General features: G+C 59.7%; 1 protein-coding gene across 7 annotated transcripts in view; it reads left to right on the top strand.

Annotated features, from left to right (window-relative positions):
* LOC133355068 (CUGBP Elav-like family member 4) overlaps nt 1-19,168 on the top strand; it is a 41,122-nt gene extending 21,954 nt beyond the window's left edge. Inside the window, exons 7-14 of one of the 7 annotated variants that reach the window (XR_009756658.1) lie at nt 402-546; nt 1,893-2,039; nt 3,147-3,209; nt 3,857-3,937; nt 4,141-4,284; nt 5,451-5,594; nt 14,454-14,531; nt 14,586-19,168. Coding sequence is in view for 6 of the 7 variants with exons in the window: in XM_061572346.1 (XP_061428330.1) it covers nt 402-546; nt 1,893-2,039; nt 3,147-3,209; nt 3,857-3,937; nt 4,141-4,284; nt 5,451-5,578 (708 nt within the window). In the remaining variant the exon portion in view is untranslated. Of the gene's footprint in view, nt 1-401; nt 547-1,892; nt 2,040-3,146; nt 3,210-3,856; nt 3,938-4,140; nt 4,285-5,450; nt 5,595-14,453 lie in introns of all 7 variants that reach the window. The other 6 variants (XM_061572351.1, XM_061572349.1, XM_061572347.1 and 3 more) reach the window with 6 other exon arrangements.
* The last annotated feature ends 1,009 nt before the right edge of the window (nt 19,169-20,177 follow it).

The following is a 20,177-nucleotide window of genomic DNA, read 5'->3' as shown; positions in this document are numbered from 1 at the left end:
TCGTCACCGCGGTGTATTTGCCTCCCTTCCCAATGTTCATGCCAATTACACACGGCACCAGGCACTCATTTAAGGCTGAGTCGACCTCGGGGTGGCCACACGTGAAAATGTACACACACACACAACTCTACACACAGCTGATTAAAGGAGCAGGCAGTGCATACTAGCGAATGTATCAGCAGGCTGTCTGAGAGCAGGCTGTGAGCGGTAGTTGGGGCAACTGCTGAGTGTGTTGTTTGACAGCGTTTCGTGTGATACAGCTGTAGTGCAACAGCTGACCGTGCGGTGCAACAGCTGCCCGTGCGGTGCAACAGCTGGTTATGCGGTGCAACAGCTGGTTATGCGGTGCAACAGCTGCACGTGTGGTGCAACAGCATGCCGTGTGGCTGTGTGTGTCACAGCTGATGCAGCAGCAGGCCGCGCTCATGGCCGTGGCCCAGGGCGGCTACATCGCCCCCGTCTCCGCCTTCTCCGCCGCCCAGATGCAGCAGATGGCGGCGATGAACATGACAAGTTTGGGCGCTCCGCCGATGACTCCCACGTCAGGTGAGCCGCCTGCTCCTCCTCACCACCCGGGCTCACTCCTCTCACCTCACCAACCGTGAGACGACTGTCACACCTCGTGACCCACTCCCTATCACCATCACACACACTCGCTCACACACGCACACACTCTCAGACACTTACTGGCTCACGCACCCATTCACCCACTCAGACACTCACTCACCCACCCACTCAGACACTTGCTCATCCATCCACACACTCGCTCACCCATTCACTCACACATTCACTGACTTACCCACTCACACACTCATTCACCCACTCACACACTCACCCACGCACACACTCGCTCACCCGTTCACACACTCGCTCACCTACCCACACACTCGCTCACCCACCCACATTCGCTCACCCACCCACTCAGACACTCACTGACTCACACACTCACCCACGCACACACTCACCCACATACACGCTCACCCACGCACAAACTCACCCACGCACACACTCACCCACACACACACGCACACACGTTCACCCACCCACACACCACACTGCAGGCCACCTCTCTTCCCTTTCTGCATCCTCCCTCGCACCACTCCACTTTGCAATTCCCTCCTCCCCTCATCGTCTCTTTCCCTCCAAGCTCTTACGACAGCAACCTTGCTCAAATGAAGAAACGTCTTCACGTTCTATCCATTACAGCGCTCATGCTCGTGCTGTTTATTGCTGGCCGCTCGACGTTTTGCTCAGCAACAGTTGAACGAAGACCCACCTCAGCGCTTCCTTGTGGCCGCCTTGGGGCGTGATTTTGGGGGTAATGAGTTACTTTGGCTGACGATCGGCCCCTCTGACAGCGGAGTCATAGACGTGACTGCATTGTGGTTATCCATAATAGATCGCGTAAATATAAATGTGTCGTTAAACCCGCCACCACCCGACAACGTTTCGCCAGTAATTACAACCAGCATCATCAGGCGACAGCCAGAGTTGTGGAGAAATCCTCCTTATTGGTCGCGAAAGCCTACGTGTTAACCTGCGTTGTAGGTGTGCGGTTGTGTCTGTGGTGGTGTCTCTCTGCTTGCGATTGTGCTGTTTGTGGTCATGTCTGTGTGGTGAATGTGCGATTGTGGTTGCGTGTCCCTGCTTGTGTCTGTGTGGTTGTGTGGTTGTGATTGTATGGACGTAGCTGTGTCTGTGCGATTGTGATAGTGCCACTGTGGCTGTGCGGTTGTATTATAGTTACATCGATGTGGTCGCAGCGGTTGCACGGTGGTTACACCACTGCGCAATCGAGGGTTTGCGCGGCGGCGGCGGCTTAGTGACGGCTCGCACTGACGCGGTTGTAATGTGGCTGTGTTGTGGCTGTGCGGTTGTGATTGTGGTTGCAGGGGGCAGCACCCCCCCCGGGATCGGCTCGTCGGGCGTGCCGGCACTCGCGCCGCCCCCCATGAGCCTCAACGGCTTCACGGCGCTGCCCCCCCAGCACAACGGCCAGCCCGAGGCCCTGTACAGCAACGGTCTGCACCCCTACCCAGGTGAGCCTGACCCCTAACCCCCACCAGGTGAGCCTGACCCCTAACCCCTAACCCCACCCAGGTGAGCCTGACCCCTAACCCCTAACCCCACCCAGGTGATCCTGACCCCTAACCCCTACCCAGGTGATCCTGATTCCTACCCAGGTGACCCTGACCCCTAACCCCTACCCAGGTGACTTTGACCCCGATTCAAAACCCCACCCAGATGTCCCCGGCCCCTAACCCTACTCAGATAACCCTGACCCCGACCCCAACCCTACCCAGGTGACCATAACCACAACCACGATGTCTAAATGGTAACTACCTCATCTGGTATTCAGAAGGTCGTGGGTTCGATCCTGACCGTGACAGTGTCTGTATATATGGAGTTTGCGTGTTCTCCCTGTGGTCATGTGGATTTTCTTTTCCGGGTCCTGCGGGTTTTCCCTCCACATTTAGAATCAACATCATGCGTTTAGAATATCGAGCTACTGCTGAAAATGTCCACGGATAAGCCACTTCTTTGGGCTATCGTGTGTGGCCAGGTCACTTCTGAAAAAAAAGCTAAATAGCTCAGTGGGCCTTACCTGGTAAAATATATATATTTTTTGCTTTAGTTTAACCTTACCCAGGTGACCCTGACCGCAACCCTTAACCATACCCAGGTGGCCCTGTCCTGACCCCTAACCCTATCCAGGTGACTGTGACCCCAATCCTTAACCCCACCTAGGTGACCCTGACCTGACCCCTAACCCTACCCAGGTGACCCTGATCACAACCCCTAGGCCTAACCCTGAGCCATATTCTTAATTTAACAAGTGCCAGCGGTATGGGGAGTGGTAGTGTAGCGGTGAGCACGCTGCACTACGAACCTGGGTTCGATTCCCGTTGACGGCCCCACACCAGTAATGATTATCTGAATCGGTTGTGGGCCTCCCCTAGGTCGATTCAGCCTCAAATGAGTACTTGGTGCGGTGTGTAAACATTGCTAGTGGGGAGGCAGAGGCGGCCAGGCGTGGTGTTGGCCACTTACCCCCTCGTGTGCCGTGCTGGTCTTCACATGTGCTCGAGAACAGCCCTAACAGTCTATTAAAGGCTATACGGGGGATCTTTGTCTTTGTGCCACAGCTCAGAGCCCCACTGCTGCAGACCCCATGCAGCAGGCGTACGCCGGCATACAGCAGTACACAGGTGCCGGACTTATCACCGCACTGCACCGCACTGCCACCATACTTCATACCACACCACCGCGCACCACCATGCTCCCCACCACACTGCGCCAGAAGAAAACCTCGAAGTCTCACCACCGCACAACCACCACATTACTCACTGTCACACCACCACATCACACTGCCACAATACCACATCGCACCGCCACCACCACCACGTACCACAACTGTACCACAACTGTACCACAACTGTACCACATCTATACCACTATACCTGCCTACACCTTCACACTATCACACCGTGACCCCATCATACCACCACGCAACATCACACTATCACATTGTTTGGTGAATAGTGATCAGTGTGTGTGTGTAGCAGTTAGCGCGTTGTGCTACAACCTGGCGACCCGAGTTGGATTCTCGCTCACGGCCAACACCAGTGACGATTATTTGAACTGGTCGTGGGCCTCCCCTAGGTCGACTCAGTCTCAAATGAGAACCTGGTGTGGTGTGTAAACGTTGCCACTGGGGAGACAAAGGCGGCCGGGCGTGGTGTTGGCCACCCAACCCCTCGTGTGCCGTGCTGGTCTTTAAAGGTGCTCGCTAAAAGCACTTGCCCCAACAGTCTGTTAAGGCTATACGGGGATCTTTGTTTTTGTCTTTGTTCAGCGACGTACCCAGCTGTCTATGGACAAATCAACCAGAGCTTCCCACACCCGGGCACAGTGCTGCCTCAACAACAGAGAGAAGGTACAACCACATTACAACCACCACCACCACCACTCTCACCTTCCTCTCTCACCTGCTCCATCCTCCCCCTCTCACCTGGTCCATCCCCCCCCCCCTCTCACCTGGCCAATCCCCTCCCCTGCTCTCACCTGGTCCATTTACCCTCTCTTACCTGCGCTCACCTCTTCTGACCTCTTTGCTGCTCTTTCCCCCCGCGCCTGCAGGCCCCGAGGGCTGCAACCTCTTCATCTACCACCTGCCGCAGGAGTTTGGCGACGGGGAGCTCACGCAGATGTTCCTCCCGTTCGGCAGCGTCATCTCCTCCAAGGTGTTCGTGGACAGAGCCACCAACCAGAGCAAGTGCTTCGGTACAGACACTCACCCCATCCTCCTCGTCGCTCCACCCTCACCCGCCGCTCCACCCTCGCGCAACCCTCCATCCTCACCCGTCACTCCACCCTCACTCGCTCTACCCTCACTCAATCCACCCTCACTAGCTCCACCCTCACTCGCTGCAACCTCACCCGCCACTCTACCCTCACCCGTCATTCCACCCTCACTCGTCACTCCACCCTCACTCACTCCACCCTCACTCGCTCTACCCTCACTCACTCCACCCTCACTAGCTCCACCCTCACTCGCTCCAACCTCACCTGCCGCTCTACCCTCACCCGTCATTCCACCCTCACCAGTCACTCCACCCTCACTTGCTCCACCCTCACCTGTTGCTCTACCCTCAACAGTCACTCCACCTTCACTCGCTCCACCCTCACTCGCTCCACCCTCACGCACTCCACTATCACCCGCCCCACCCTCACTCACTGAGTGTGTGAGAGTGATGGGGTGTGTATAGCTGAACAATGTGTAGTATCCACTCACCACACTCACCACGCTGCCCCTACTGCCCACTCACCCACCAGCAATCACTGGCCACACAGCCCCTACTGCCAACAGCAGCGTCACTCACCACTCACCACGCTGCCCCTACTGCCTGCATGCTCGCCAGGTGAGGGCACTCCACACTCACCAGTCACCAATCACTGCATCACACCTACAACTACCAGGTGAGGGTACACGCCACGCTCACCACTCGGCGCACCGCCCCGACTCCCCGCACACTCACCAGCCGAGGTCACTCACCACACTCAGCGCTCCTCCCACTACCCCGAGCGCCACACTCACCAGGTGAGGGGCCACTCACCACGACGCCCCCTGCTGAGCGCCACACTCACCAGGTGAGTTTGGATAATCCGGGCTCTGCCCAGGGCACTCACCACACTCACCACTCACCGCACCGCCCTCCCCTCCCCCCACCCCACTGAGCGAGTGCATGCTCACCAGGTGAGGGGCCACTCACCGCTGGTGTCACGTGTGCCCGTGCCCCAGGGTTCGTGAGTTTTGACAATCCGGGCTCTGCACAGGGCACTCACCACACTCACCACACTCACCGCACCGCCCCCCCACCCCACACCGAGCACATGCTCACCAGGTGAGGGGCCACTCACCACCGGTGTCGCGTGTGCCCGTGCCCCAGGGTTCGTGAGTTTTGATAACCCGGGCTCTGCCCAGGCTGCGATCCAGGCCATGAACGGCTTTCAGATCGGAATGAAGCGGCTCAAGGTGCAGCTCAAGCGACCCAAGGACGCCAACCGCCCCTACTGAGACGCACACTCACCAGGTGATGGGCGACTCACCACACTCACCACTCACCACGCCGCCCCTAATGAGCACACGCTTGCCTGGCGAGGGGGGCCACTAAACTATTCTCACCTGGTGAGCGGTGGGAGGGAGGGGGGGTCACTCGTCACACCGCCCAGACTAAGCGTGCACTAGCCAGGTCAGGGACAACTCACCACACTCACCACACTGCCCCGACTGAGTGCACACTCACCAGGTCAGGGCGACTCACCACACTCACCACTCACCCAAACGCCCCTCCTGAGCGCACATTGACCAGGTGATGGGCGACTCGCCATACTCACCAGGTGAGGGCACACTCACCACACTCACCACTCACCACACCGCCCCTCCTGAGCGCACACTGGCCAGGTGATGGGCGACTCGCCATACTCACCAGGTGAAGGGCCACTTCCCCGCACTCTCAAGGTGAGGCACTCACCATACTCCACTCACCCTGCACCACGCTCACCACACTCACCCTGCACCACACTCCCCACACTCACCACACTCACCCTGCACCACAGTCACCACACTCACCCTGCACCACACTCACCACACTCACCCTGCACCACACTCACCCTGCACCACGCTCACCTTGCACCACACTCACCACGCTCACCTTGCACCACACTCACCACGCTCACCTTGCACCACACTCACCACATTCACCCTGCACCACACTCACCACACTCACCCTGCACCACACTCACCACACTCACCTTGCACCACACTCACCACACTCACCCTGCACCACACTCACCACACTCACCTTGCACCACACTCACCCTGCACCACACTCACCCTGCACCACACTCACCACACTCACCTTGCACCACACTCACCACACTCACCTTGCACCACACTCACCCTGCACCACACTCACCCTGCACCACGCTCACCACACTCACCTTGCACCACACTCACCACACTCACCCTGCACCACACTCACCACACTCACCTTGCACCACACTCACCCTGCACCACACTCACCCTGCACCACACTCACCACACTCACCTTGCACCACACTCACCACACTCACCTTGCACCACACTCACCCTGCACCACGCTCACCACACTCACCTTGCACCACACTCACCACACTCACCTGCACACACTCACCACACTCACCCTTGCAACCACACTCACCACACTCACCCTGCACCACACTCACCACACTCACCTCTGCAATCCACACTCACACATCACCCTGAACACACTCACACACTCACCTTGCACCACTCACCACCACTCACCTTGCACCACACTCACCTGCACCACACTCACCCTGCACCACGCTCACCACACTCACCTTGCACCACACTCACCACACTCACCCTGCACCACACTCACCACACTCACCTTGCACACCACCCTGCACCACACTCACCCTGCACCACACTCACCACACTCACCTTGCACCACACTCACCACACTCACCTTGCACCACACTCACCCTGCACCACGCTCACCACACTCACCTTGCACCACACTCACCACACTCATCCTGCACCACGCTCACCACACTCACCTTGCACCACACTCACCACACTCACCCTGCACCACACTCACCACACTCACCTTGCACCACACTCACCCTGCACCACACTCACCCTGCACCACACTCACCACACTCACCACGCTCACCACACTCACCCTGCACCACACTCACCACACTCACCACACTCACCACACTCACCCTGCACCACACTCACCACGCTCACCCTGCACCACACTCACCACACTCACCCTGCACCACACTCACCACGCTCACCACACTCACCACACTCACCCTGCACCACACTCACCACACTCACCACACTCACCCTGCACCACACTCACCACACTCACCACGCTCACCACACTCACCACACTCACCCTGCACCACACTCACCACACTCACCACACTCACCACACTCACCACGCTCACCCTGCACCACACTCACCACACTCACCCTGCACCACACTCACCACACTCACCCTGCACCACACTCACCACACTCACCACACTCACCCTGCACCACGCTCACCACACTCACCTTGCACCACACTCACCACACTCACCACACTCACCCTGCACCACACTCACCACACTCACCACACTCACCCTGCACCACACTCACCACACTCACCTTGCACCACACTCACCACACTCACCACAATCACCCTGCACCACACTCACCACACTCACCACACTCACCCTGCACCACGCTCACTCACACTCCCTTGCACCACACTCACCACACTCACCCCATCCCCTGCACCACACTCACCACACTCACCACACTCACCACATTCACCACACTCACCACACTCACCCGGCACCACACTCACCACGCTCACCCTGCACCACACTCACCCTGCACCACACTCACCACACTCACCACACTCACCACACTCACCCTGCACCACACTCACCACGCTCACCACACTCACCCTGCACCACACTCACCACACTCACCACACTCACCACACTCACCGTGCACCACACTCACCACACTCACCACGCTCACCACACTCACCCTGCACCACACTCACCACACTCACCACACTCACCACGCTCACCACACTCACCCTGCACCACACTCACCACACTCACCACACTCACCACACTCACCCTGCACCACACTCACCACACTCACCACACTCACCTTGCACCACACTCACCACACTCACCCTGCACCACGCTCACCACACTCACCCTTCACCACACTCACCACACTCACCCTGCACCACACTCACCACACTCACCACACTCACCCTGCACCACACTCACCCTGCACCACACTCACCACACTCACCCTTCACCACACTCACCACACTCACCTTGCACCACGCTCACCACACTCACCCTTCACCACACTCACCACACTCACCACACTCACCTTGCACCACAGTCACCCAACTCACCTTGCCCACACTCACCACACTCACCCCTGCACCACACTCACCAGACTCACCCTGCACCACACCTCACCACACTCACCCTTCACCACACTCACCACACTCACCTGCACCACACTCACCCCACTCACCTGCACCACACTCACCACACTCACCTTGCACCACACTCACCACACTCACCCTGCACCACACTCACCCCTGCCACCACACTCACCTTGCACCACACTCACCACACTCACCCTGCACCACACTCACCACACTCACCTTGCACCACACTCACCACACTCACCCTGTACCACACTCACCACACTCACCCTGCACCACACTCACCACACTCACCTTGCACCACACTCACCACACTCACCTTGCACCACACTCACCCCACACTCACCTTGCACCAACACTCACCACACTCACCTTGCACCACACTCACCACACTCACCCTGCACCACACTCACCACACTCACCTTGCACCACACTCACCACACTCACCTTGCACCACACTCACCACACTCACCTTGCACCACACTCACCACATTCACCCTGCACCACACTCACCACACTCACCCTGCACCACACTCACCACACTCACCCTGCACCACACTCACCACACTCACCCTGCACCACACTCACCACATCACCTTGCACCACACTCACCACACTCACCTTGCACCACACTCACCACACTCACCCTGCACCACACTCACCACACTCACCCTGCACCACACTCACCACACTCACCACACTCACCACACTCACCACACTCACCCCTGCACCACACTCACCACACTCACCCTGCACCACACTCACCACACTCACCACACCACCCACTCACCCTGCACCACACTCACCACATCACCCTGCACACACTCACCACGCTCACCACACTCACCACACTCACCACACTCACCCTGCACCACACTCACCACACTCACCCTGCACCACACTCACCACGCTCACCACACTCACCACACTCACCACACTCACCTGCACCACACTCACCACACTCACCCTGCACCACATCACCACGCTCACCACATCACCACACTCACCTGCACCACACACTCACCACACTCACCACACTCACCCTGCACCACACTCACCACACTCCCCTGCACCACGCTCACCACACTCACCCTGCACCACACTCACCACACTCACCACACTCACCCTGCACCACACTCACCACACTCACCACACTCACCCTGCACCACACTCACCACACTCACCACACTCACCACACTCATCCTGCACCACACTCACCACACTCACCACACTCACCACACTCACCTGCACTACACTCACCACACTCACCCTGCCACTACACTCACCACACTCACCTCACCCACTCCCACACTCATCCTGCACACACTCTACTCAGCTCACCACTCACCACACTCACCACACTCACCCGGCACCACACGCACCACACTCACCACACTCAACCTTGCACCACACTCACCACACTCACCCTGCACCACGCTCACCACACTCACCCTTCACCACACTCACCACACTCACCCTGCACCACACTCACCACACTCACCCTGCACCACACTCACCACACTCACCTGCAACACACTCACCACACTCACCCTGCACCACACTCACCAGCACTCACCCTGCACCACGCTCACCACACTCACCTTCACCACACTCACCACACCACCTTGCACCACACTCACCACACTCACCCTGCACCACACTCACCAACTCACCCTGCACCACACTCACCACACTCACCTTGCACCACACTCACCACACTCACCCTCACCACACTCACCACACTCACCCTGCACCACGCTCACCACACTCACACCCTGAACCACACCCACCACACTCACCACACTCACCTGCACCACACTCACCACACTCACCACACTCACCTTGCACCACACTCACCACACTCACCCTGCACACCACCACCACTCACCACACTCACCCACCCACTCACCCTGCACCACACTCACCACACTCACCCTGCACCACACTCACCACACTCACCACACTCACCTTGCACCACACTCACCACACTCACCTTGCACCACGCTCACCACACTCACCCTTCACCACACTCACCACACTCACCACACTCACCTTGCACCACAGTCACCACACTCACCTTGCACCACACTCACCACACTCACCCTGCACCACACTCACCAGACTCACCCTGCACCACACTCACCACACTCACCCTTCACCACACTCACCACACTCACCTTGCACCACGCTCCCACACTCACCCTTCACCACAATCACCACACTCACCTTGCACCACACTCACCACACTCACCTTGCACCACACTCACCACACTCACACCGCACCACACTCACCACACTCACCCCCTGCACCACGCTCACCACACTCACCCTTCACCACACTCACCACACTCACCTTGCACCACACTCACCACACTCACCCTGCACCACACTCACCACACTCACCCTGCACCACACTCACCACACTCACCCTGCACCACGCTCACCACACTCACCCTTCACCACACTCACCACACTCACCTTGCACCACACTCACCACACTCACCCTGCACCACACTCACCACACTCACCCTGCACCACACTCACCACACTCACCTTGCACCACACTCACCACACTCACCTTGCACCACACTCACCACACTCACCCTGCACCACACTCACCACACTCACCACACTCACCTTGCACCACACTCACCACACTCACCCTGCACCACGCTCACCACACTCACCCTTCACCACACTCACCACACTCACCCTGCACCCACTCACCACACTCACCCTGCACCCACTCACCACACTCACCCTTCACCACACTCACCACACTCACCCTGCACCACACTCCACCACACTCACCCCTCACCACACTCACCAACACCGCACCACGCTCACCACACTCACCCTTCACCACACACTCACCACACCACCTCACCTTGCACCACACTCCCACACTCACCCCCCCACCACCACACTCACCTGCACCACACTCACCACACTCACCCTGCACCACACTCACCACACTCACCCTGCACCACTCACCACACTCACCTTGCACCACACTCACCACACTCACCCTGCACCACACTCACCACACTCACCCTGCACCACACTCACCTTGCACCACCTCACCACTCACCCTCACCACACTCACCACACTCACCCTGCACCACACTCACCACACTCACCCTGCACCACACTCACCACACTCACCTTGCACCACACTCACCACACTCACCCTGCACCACACTCACCCTGCACCACACTCACCTTGCACCACACTCACCACACTCACCCTGCACCACACTCACCACACTCACCTTGCACCACACTCACCCACACTCACCCTGTACCACACTCACCACACTCACCTGCACCACACTCACCACACTCACCTTGCACCACACTCACCACACATCACCTTGCACCACACTCACCACACTCACCTTGCACCACACTCACCACACTCACCTTGCACCACACTCACCACACTCACCTTGCACCACACTCACCACACTCACCTTGCACCACACTCACCACACTCACCCTGCACCACACTCACCACACTCACCTTGCACCACACTCACCACACTTCACCCTTGCACCACACTCACCACACTCACCCTTGCACCACACTCACCACATTCACCCTGCACCACACTCACCACACTCACCCTGCACCACACTCACCACACTCACCCTTGCACCACACTCACCACACTCACCCTGCACCACACTCACCACACTCACCTTGCACCACACTCACCACACTCACCTTGCACCACACTCACCACACTCACCCATGCACCACACTCACCACACTCACCCTGCACCACACTCACCACACTCACCACACTCACCACACTCCCACACTCACCCTGCACCACACTCACCACACTCACCCTGCACCACCTCCCCAACACTCACCACACTCACCCGCCCACACTCACCACACTCACCCTGCACCACACTCACCACGCTCACCACACTCACCACACTCACCACACTCACCCTGCACCACACTCACCACACTCACCCTGCACCACACTCACCACGCTCACCACACTCACCACACTCACCACACTCACCTTGCACCACACTCACCACACTCACCCTGCACCACACTCACCACGCTCACCACACTCACCACACTCACCCTGCACCACACTCACCACACTCACCACACTCACCCTGCACCACACTCACCACACTCACCCTGCACCACGCTCACCACACTCACCCTGCACCACACTCACCACACTCACCACACTCACCCTGCACCACCACTCACCACACTCACCACACTCACCCTGCACCACACTCACCACACTCACCACACTCACCACACTCATCCTGCACCACACTCACCACACTCACCACACTCACCACACTCACCCTGCACTACACTCACCACACTCACCCTGCACCACACTCACCACACTCATCCTGCACCACACTCACCACGCTCACCACACTCACCACACTCACCACACTCACCCTGCACCACACTCACCACACTCACCACACTCACCTTGCACCACACTCACCACACTCACCCTGCACCACGCTCACCACACTCACCCTTCACCACACTCACCACACTCACCCTGCACCACACTCACCACACTCACCCTGCACCACACTCACCACACTCACCCTGCACCACACTCACCACACTCACCCTGCACCACACTCACCACACTCACCCTGCACCACGCTCACCACACTCACCCTTCACCACACTCACCACACTCACCTTGCACCACACTCACCACACTCACCCTGCACCACACTCACCACACTCACCCTGCACCACACTCACCACACTCACCTTGCACCACACTCACCACACTCACCCTGCACCACACTCACCACACTCACCCTGCACCACACTCACCACACTCACCCTTGCACCACACTCACCACACTCACCTTGCACCACACTCACCACATTCACCCTGCACCACACTCACCCTGCACCACACTCACCACACTCACCCTGCACCACACTCACCACACTCACCTTGCACCACACTCACCACACTCACCTTGCACCACACTCACCACACTCACCCTGCACCACACTCACCACACTCACCTTGCACCACACTCACCACATTCACCACACTCACCACACTCACCACACTCACCCTGCACCACACTCACCACACTCACCACACTCACCCTGCACCACACTCACCACACTCACCACACTCACCACACTCACCCTGCACCACACTCACCACACTCACCCTGCACCACACTCACCACACTCACCACACTCACCACACTCACCCTGCACCACACTCACCACACTCACCCTGCACCACACTCACCACGCTCACCACACTCACCCTGAACCACACTCACCACACTCACCACACTCACCCTGCACCACACTCACCACACTCACCACACTCACCTTGCACCACACTCACCACACTCACCCTGCACCACACTCACCACGCTCACCACACTCACCACACTCACCCTGCACCACACTCACCACACTCACCCTGCACCACACTCACCACACTCACCACACTCACCTTGCACCACACTCACCACACTCACCCTGCACCACACTCACCACGCTCACCACACTCACCACACTCACCCTGCACCACACTCACCACACTCACCCTGCACCACGCTCACCCTGCACCACGCTCACCACACTCACCACACTCACCTTGCACCACGCTCACCACACTCACCCTGCACCACACTCACCACGCTCACCCTGCACCACACTCACCACACTCACCCTGCACCACACTCACCACACTCACCACACTCACCTTGCACCACGCTCACCACACTCACCCTGCACCACACTCACCACGCTCACCCTGCACCACGCTCACCACACTCACCTTGCACCACACTCACCTTGCACCACACTCACCACACTCACCACACTCACCACATTCTCCCCTCTGCTGCCCTCTTTTTCAGGGAGACGTTATGGAACAGCAGCTTCTGACCCCCGCACGGGGTAACCCCTCCTCCCTCCCCCGCTGGGGTAACCCCTCCTCCCTCCCCCGCTGGGGTAACCCCTCCTCCCTCCCCCGCTGGGGTAACCCCTCCCCTCCCCCGCAGGGGTGACCCCTCCCCCGACGGGATAGCCCCTCCCCCTCACGGGGCATCCCCTTCCCCCCCACGGGGTAACTCCTATCCAGGGTAACCAATCCCCTCCTGGGGATCGCCCATCCCTATTTTACGGGGTAACTCCTCCCCCTATGGGGTAACCCCCTTCCTTCGGCTTAGCCCCTCCCCTCCCCTACTCCGTATAGTATCCCCTGCCCCCTCTCCCTTGTATGGGGTAACCTTTACCCCTTTGAGATAACCCCTTCCTCTCTATGGGGTAACCCCTCCCCCATGGAGTCTTGCTCCCCGCCCCGCCCCCTTCCCAGGGGTCCCCCCCCCGAGTCCCCCACAGGGTACCGCCCCCACCCCGGGGCTCAGACCCCCTGCAGCCCCCAGCCCCGCCCCCCAGGAGGGGAGGGCCTAGCCCCCACCCCCCCACCCACTTCCCTGCGTGGCTGCAGAAGAGGCTCTGAGTGGCACCGGACGTTGGAGAAGACCGGGACCCTCCCTCCCCTCCTAAACCCCTTCGCCGGGGACCCCCTTCGCCGGGGACCCCCATCGCCGGGTACCCCCTTGCTGGGCGCCCCCAGCGAGATCGCTGACTCATCATTCCTTAGACCGTAGGGACCAAAGGACCAAACTTTTTACTGGAGGCGCGCGAGGTCGCGAGCGTCCGTGACCCCCAGCGCGCGGAGGCGGCGGCCGAGGGCCCCACCCCCGGGCCAGGGCCGCCTCAGGGGGCCCCCCGAGGGTCCCACAGGCAGCAGGGCCCCCCCCCCCACCACCCCTTACCCCCACCCCGCCCGCCCGCCCGTGCTGTCGCAACGCTCAGTACTTGAAGGTGGAGGGGGCAGCGCCTCCCCGTGACCCCAAGACCCCCTCCTCCCGAGACCGCCCCCCCCACGCCCTCACCCCCCCTAACTCTTGCGGCCCCCCGCGACCCCCCCCCCCCGCGACCCCCTCGCGACGCGCGTCCCCTTGTGCTCCCCAACAGACCCCCGACTTTGCGCGCCTCGCAAGCCCCCTGCGCCCGCCCCCACCATGACCCCCTATCTGCACCCCCAGACGCGTCTCTCCCCCAGACCCCTGCGCTGTGATGTAGGGGCTGTCAGGGGGTCCGGGGTGGTGGGGGTCGAGGTGAGACACGGTTTTGCGATGCCCCCCTACCCGGCATGATGGGGGGGGGGTCCCCGATTGGGGGTTGCCTGCGTGTTTAGGGGTTGCCTGCGTGTGACACCAGAAGGGAGTCGAGGTCGCTGTCGATCCTTACGGGCAGACGTAGGAGGGGGGGGGGGTCCCTGATCCCCCCGGCCCCGTGACCCCTCCGTGACCCCCCCCCCGCGCCGCACTACATATCAGGGGACCTGGGTGGAGTCGGTGTCTGGGTCCCCGAACCCCGGCGCGGCACACACGCACGCGCACGCACACACGTGTACACGCACACACGTGTACACGCACACACGTGTACACGCACACACGTGTACACGCACACACGTGTACATAGACACAGCAGGGAGAGGGCAGGGGAGTGGGGGGGCTCGCGAGGAGCAGTGGCGATTCTAGGGGAGGAGGGGGTTGGCCTGGGAAGGCTGTGACCCCCCTTGATGAATTGCAGTGTCCCCTGCCCCCCCCCCACCTTATCCATGTGCCCCCCCCCCCCAAACCATTGAGAGGCAGTGGCTGCTCACGTTAGGGTTAAAGAGGTCATCATCACGAGCGTGGCCAAGCATCGACCGCTGAGCGCGTGCGGCTGCCACGGGGCAGTCCCCGCGTGAGTCATCCGCGGGGTTCGTCTATCAAGTTCGCCACAGGCGGGGACCGTCGTGACGCCGGGCGGCAAACTCGGGGGGCCGCTCGTTCGGAATGACGTCGCGAGCGAGGCGGCCGGCGCCGGCAGCGCTCTACGGCGGTTGCGTGCGGTGCGCACCGCAGCAGCGAGTTAACCAGGGCGGCCTGCCGGAACCGAACCGCGAAAGCTGTCTAACAGGGGGCGAGCGTGTGCTCCGGCAAGGCCACATCACCACCGCCGCCCCCCCCAATTAGACAAGGGGGGAGGGGGGGGGGACGATGTTGTAACACGGTTTACCCCAATGTCGTGATTCGCTAGCAGCTGTTCATATTCCGCCAGTTCGCGCCGCGACCCCGGCACGGGCGCGGAACGCTCCGGCAGCGCGAGTCCCCTGCGGCGGCTAGTGCACTCGGCCACAGCGATTAGCCGCGGCGGCCGCTGCTGGGCTCGACAGCTTTGCAACAACCGACCGCAACCCGCCATCGTTTCCTTCCCTGTGCCAGATAACACGCGCCAGCTGATGGGTCGGCACGCGAGGCCTCCAAGCTGCGAGCTTCAGAATCTCGCCCCACTCGGGGAGTTTCACACCGAGGCGGGGGGGGGGTGGGGAGAAAATGGGTGCCCCCCCCCGACCCTCCTCCCCCATGTGCCCTCCCCCCCTCCACCGCCACCCCGTGGTTACCGGGTCCTAGAATCGCCACTGCGCGGGTAGTGATGGCGAGGTGGGTGCGGGGACCGTGGTGAGATGGGACGAGGCAGATGAGGAGGAGGGAGGAAGGAGCAGTGCGGCTGGCGCACACCCGTGCCAACTCCCCGTTCCCGTGGCGGGAGCTCGTAGAGCGCGAGCAGCTTCGTGTACAAACGAGAAGAGATATTTTAATGAGACCCGAGCGCGGGCCTACGTGTACATACTGACAAAGTGTTATTTAATGAATTACTGCAGTACTGATGGTGACGAGTGTATTGGGCGCGACTCCACACGGCTCCCTGCCGCTGCCCACGTGGGGTCGTCTGTGTCGGGGAAGGGGCCACCCAAGCCACTCGCCCACCGCTCCCACCCACCACGGCATGCTGAGCACGTAGTGGGGGGGCTGGGGGGGTGCGAGATGGCGGGGGGGGGGGTCACGCATTGACGCGTGGTGGTGGAGGTCACGGGGTGCTCGGTCACCTGCCATCCCTGAGCGCTGGAAACTCCACGTGGACATTCTCACCTGGCTCCCCTGAAATTTCACCTGGCCCCTGAACCTATCCGACCCGCTGGACTCACCTGAACCCTGAACTTACGTGGCCTCTCTTACCTAGCCCCCGACCTCACCCGACCCCTGAACTTACCTGTTCCCTGGTGTCACCTGACCTCTCCTGCCCAATCCCCCCCCCCCCCGCTTCGGGGTTAAACTATGGATGAATCGGCGGTGTGTTTGGGGATTAATTGGGGGGGGGGTTAATTGTCCTCGGGGGTCACACAGGGGTATTTGGTGTCCACGGGGTTCAGGCCAGGCGGCACCGTGACTTCCCCACCGGGACTCTGGTCCCTTGCGTGGCACGGTGAACCCAAAGCCGTGGTGCGGTGAACCCATATCCGTGGCGCGGTGAACCCATAGCCTTGGTGCGGTGAACCCAAAGCCTTGGTGCGGTGAACCCATATCCGTGGCGCGGTGAACCCATAGCCTTGGTGCGGTGAACCCAAAGCCTTGGTGCGGTAAACCCAAAGCCTTGGTGCGGTAAACCCATAGCCTTGGTGCGGTGAACCCAGGCGACATAGTGTGGTAATCCCAGTACCAAGATGGTAAACCAGGATACACAGCCACAAAATGGCGTGGTAAACAGAGACAGGAAGTGGGGTGGTAGACACAGAGACAGGAACTGGGGTGGTAGACACAGACAGGAAGTGGGGTGGCAGACAGAGACAGGAAGTGGGGTGGCAGACAGAGACAGGAAGTGGGGTGGTAGACACAGAGACAGGAACTGGGGTGGTAGACACAGACAGGAAGTGGGGTGGTAGACACAGACAGGAAGTGGGGTGGCAGACAGAGACAGGAAGTGGAGTGGTAGACACAGACAGGAAGTGGGGTGGTAGACACAGACAGCACGTGGGGTGGTAGACACAGACAGGAAGTGGGGTGGTAGACACAGACAGGAAGTGGGGTGGTAGACAGAGACAGGAAGTGGGTTGTAGACACAGGAAGTGGGGTGGTAGACACAGACAGGAAGTGGGGTGGTAGACAGAGACAGGAAGTGGGTGGTAGACACAGAGACATCACGTGGGGTAGTAGACACAGAGGCGTGCTACCGTAAACTTGGGCCATGGTGTGATAAACCTGGAGCTATTGTATGATAAAGCTGTAGCCACCGTGTAAAGAAGGTGAGACAAGACATGGTATGTTAACCACAGAGACCGAACGTGGCATGTTTAACACATACAGGACATGGTGTGGTAACCTCGAATCTATGGTATGTAGGGTAAAACCTGGACCGCGATGCGGGTAACCCTGGACCATGGTGTGGTTAACCTGACCACGGGGTGGTTGAATCCCGGGCGGTAGTGTGGTTGCCCCAAGGCCGTGGTGTGGTTGCCCCAAGGCCGTGGTGTGGTTAACCGTGAACCGTGGCGTGGTTGACCCTGGACCTTGGAGTGGTTGCCCTTCGGCCCTGGGCCGTGGTGTGGTTCACCCTGGGCCGTGGTGTGGCCGCTGTGTGCGCGGTGGGCCCCGCCGCCGTGCGCAGTGTGAATGTCGCCGCTCGCCGTGGTGTCCGCTTTGTCTCGCGTGAAATAAAGCACATTTGAAAGGAGTAACCCCCCCCCCCTCCACTCTCTCTCACTCGAGAAATCGATCACACCACTCCGTAAGCCCCTGATCTGTGATCCGAGCACGTGCCGCTCGCCATTACTGTGACCTGGACCGGTGTTTTTGTAAGTAAAACTCGGGAAGTTGGGGGGGGGGGGGGGGGTAGACGCAACACCTCACAGTGCTTTTCAACACAATCCCAGTAAAAAAACAATCCCAGTAAAAACCCTTAACATTAAAACGAAGAGGAAAACAACCCTACGCATGCGGATATACAAGAGAAAATAATTGTCCTTTCAGACGAGCCTTAAAAACCTCGACTTATGAAGCATCCCGAACGGAACTCTAAGCCCTACACCCTGTCACCTACATCCTGACGCCTACACTCTGATCAATACATCTTCTTCTACACCCCACACGTTCATGCTCCCCCCAATCCCCTTGCCCCTGGATGCGTGGGCCTCGGGAGTCAACTCGCGTTGTTGTTGTTGGCAGCAGTAAGGCTACGAGACTTCTGGGAGGCTCAACCGGGACACGCTGTGGGCTCCCAGCCCTGCCCACTTTACACGACCACGCCCACTGGACCGCTAGCACCGCCCCCGTTCGATACAACGTTGGCTCGGCCTGCTGCTCATTGGCTCCACTTACTTCTCTGCCAACTCTGCCCACTAATAACGTCACTCTCGAAGAGAGAGGATGACTCTTGAGTTCGCGAGGAGCAACCACCAGACGAGCGGGAAGGCAGCGGGGGCCAGGCAGCTTCTGTGTTGTCCGTCGATTCACGAGTACTTAATGTGCAGAGCCGTCCCTCTGGCACGGCGAATCGGGGAGGCCGCCCCGGGCCCCGCGCTTTGGGGAGGGGGCGTGCTTCGACATCACAATGTCAGATGTAATACTTCGGGTTTAGTTTGAAGGCGTCGGGGACCCCCCTGCTCATATGTGTAAGTAAATTATGTTTAGGTTATACAGGGGATCTTTGTCGCCACCACCACCACCATCATCACCACCATAGTGTCC

The sequence above is a fragment of the Lethenteron reissneri genome, chromosome 50 (assembly GCF_015708825.2).
Source record: "Lethenteron reissneri isolate LAM-NWPU_2019-01 chromosome 50, ASM1570882v1, whole genome shotgun sequence".
In the NCBI taxonomy this organism is placed as follows: domain Eukaryota; kingdom Metazoa; phylum Chordata; class Hyperoartia; order Petromyzontiformes; family Petromyzontidae; genus Lethenteron; species Lethenteron reissneri.
The sequence above is the reverse complement of the archived record's forward strand: the minus strand, read 5'-3'. Positions and strand labels throughout refer to the sequence as shown.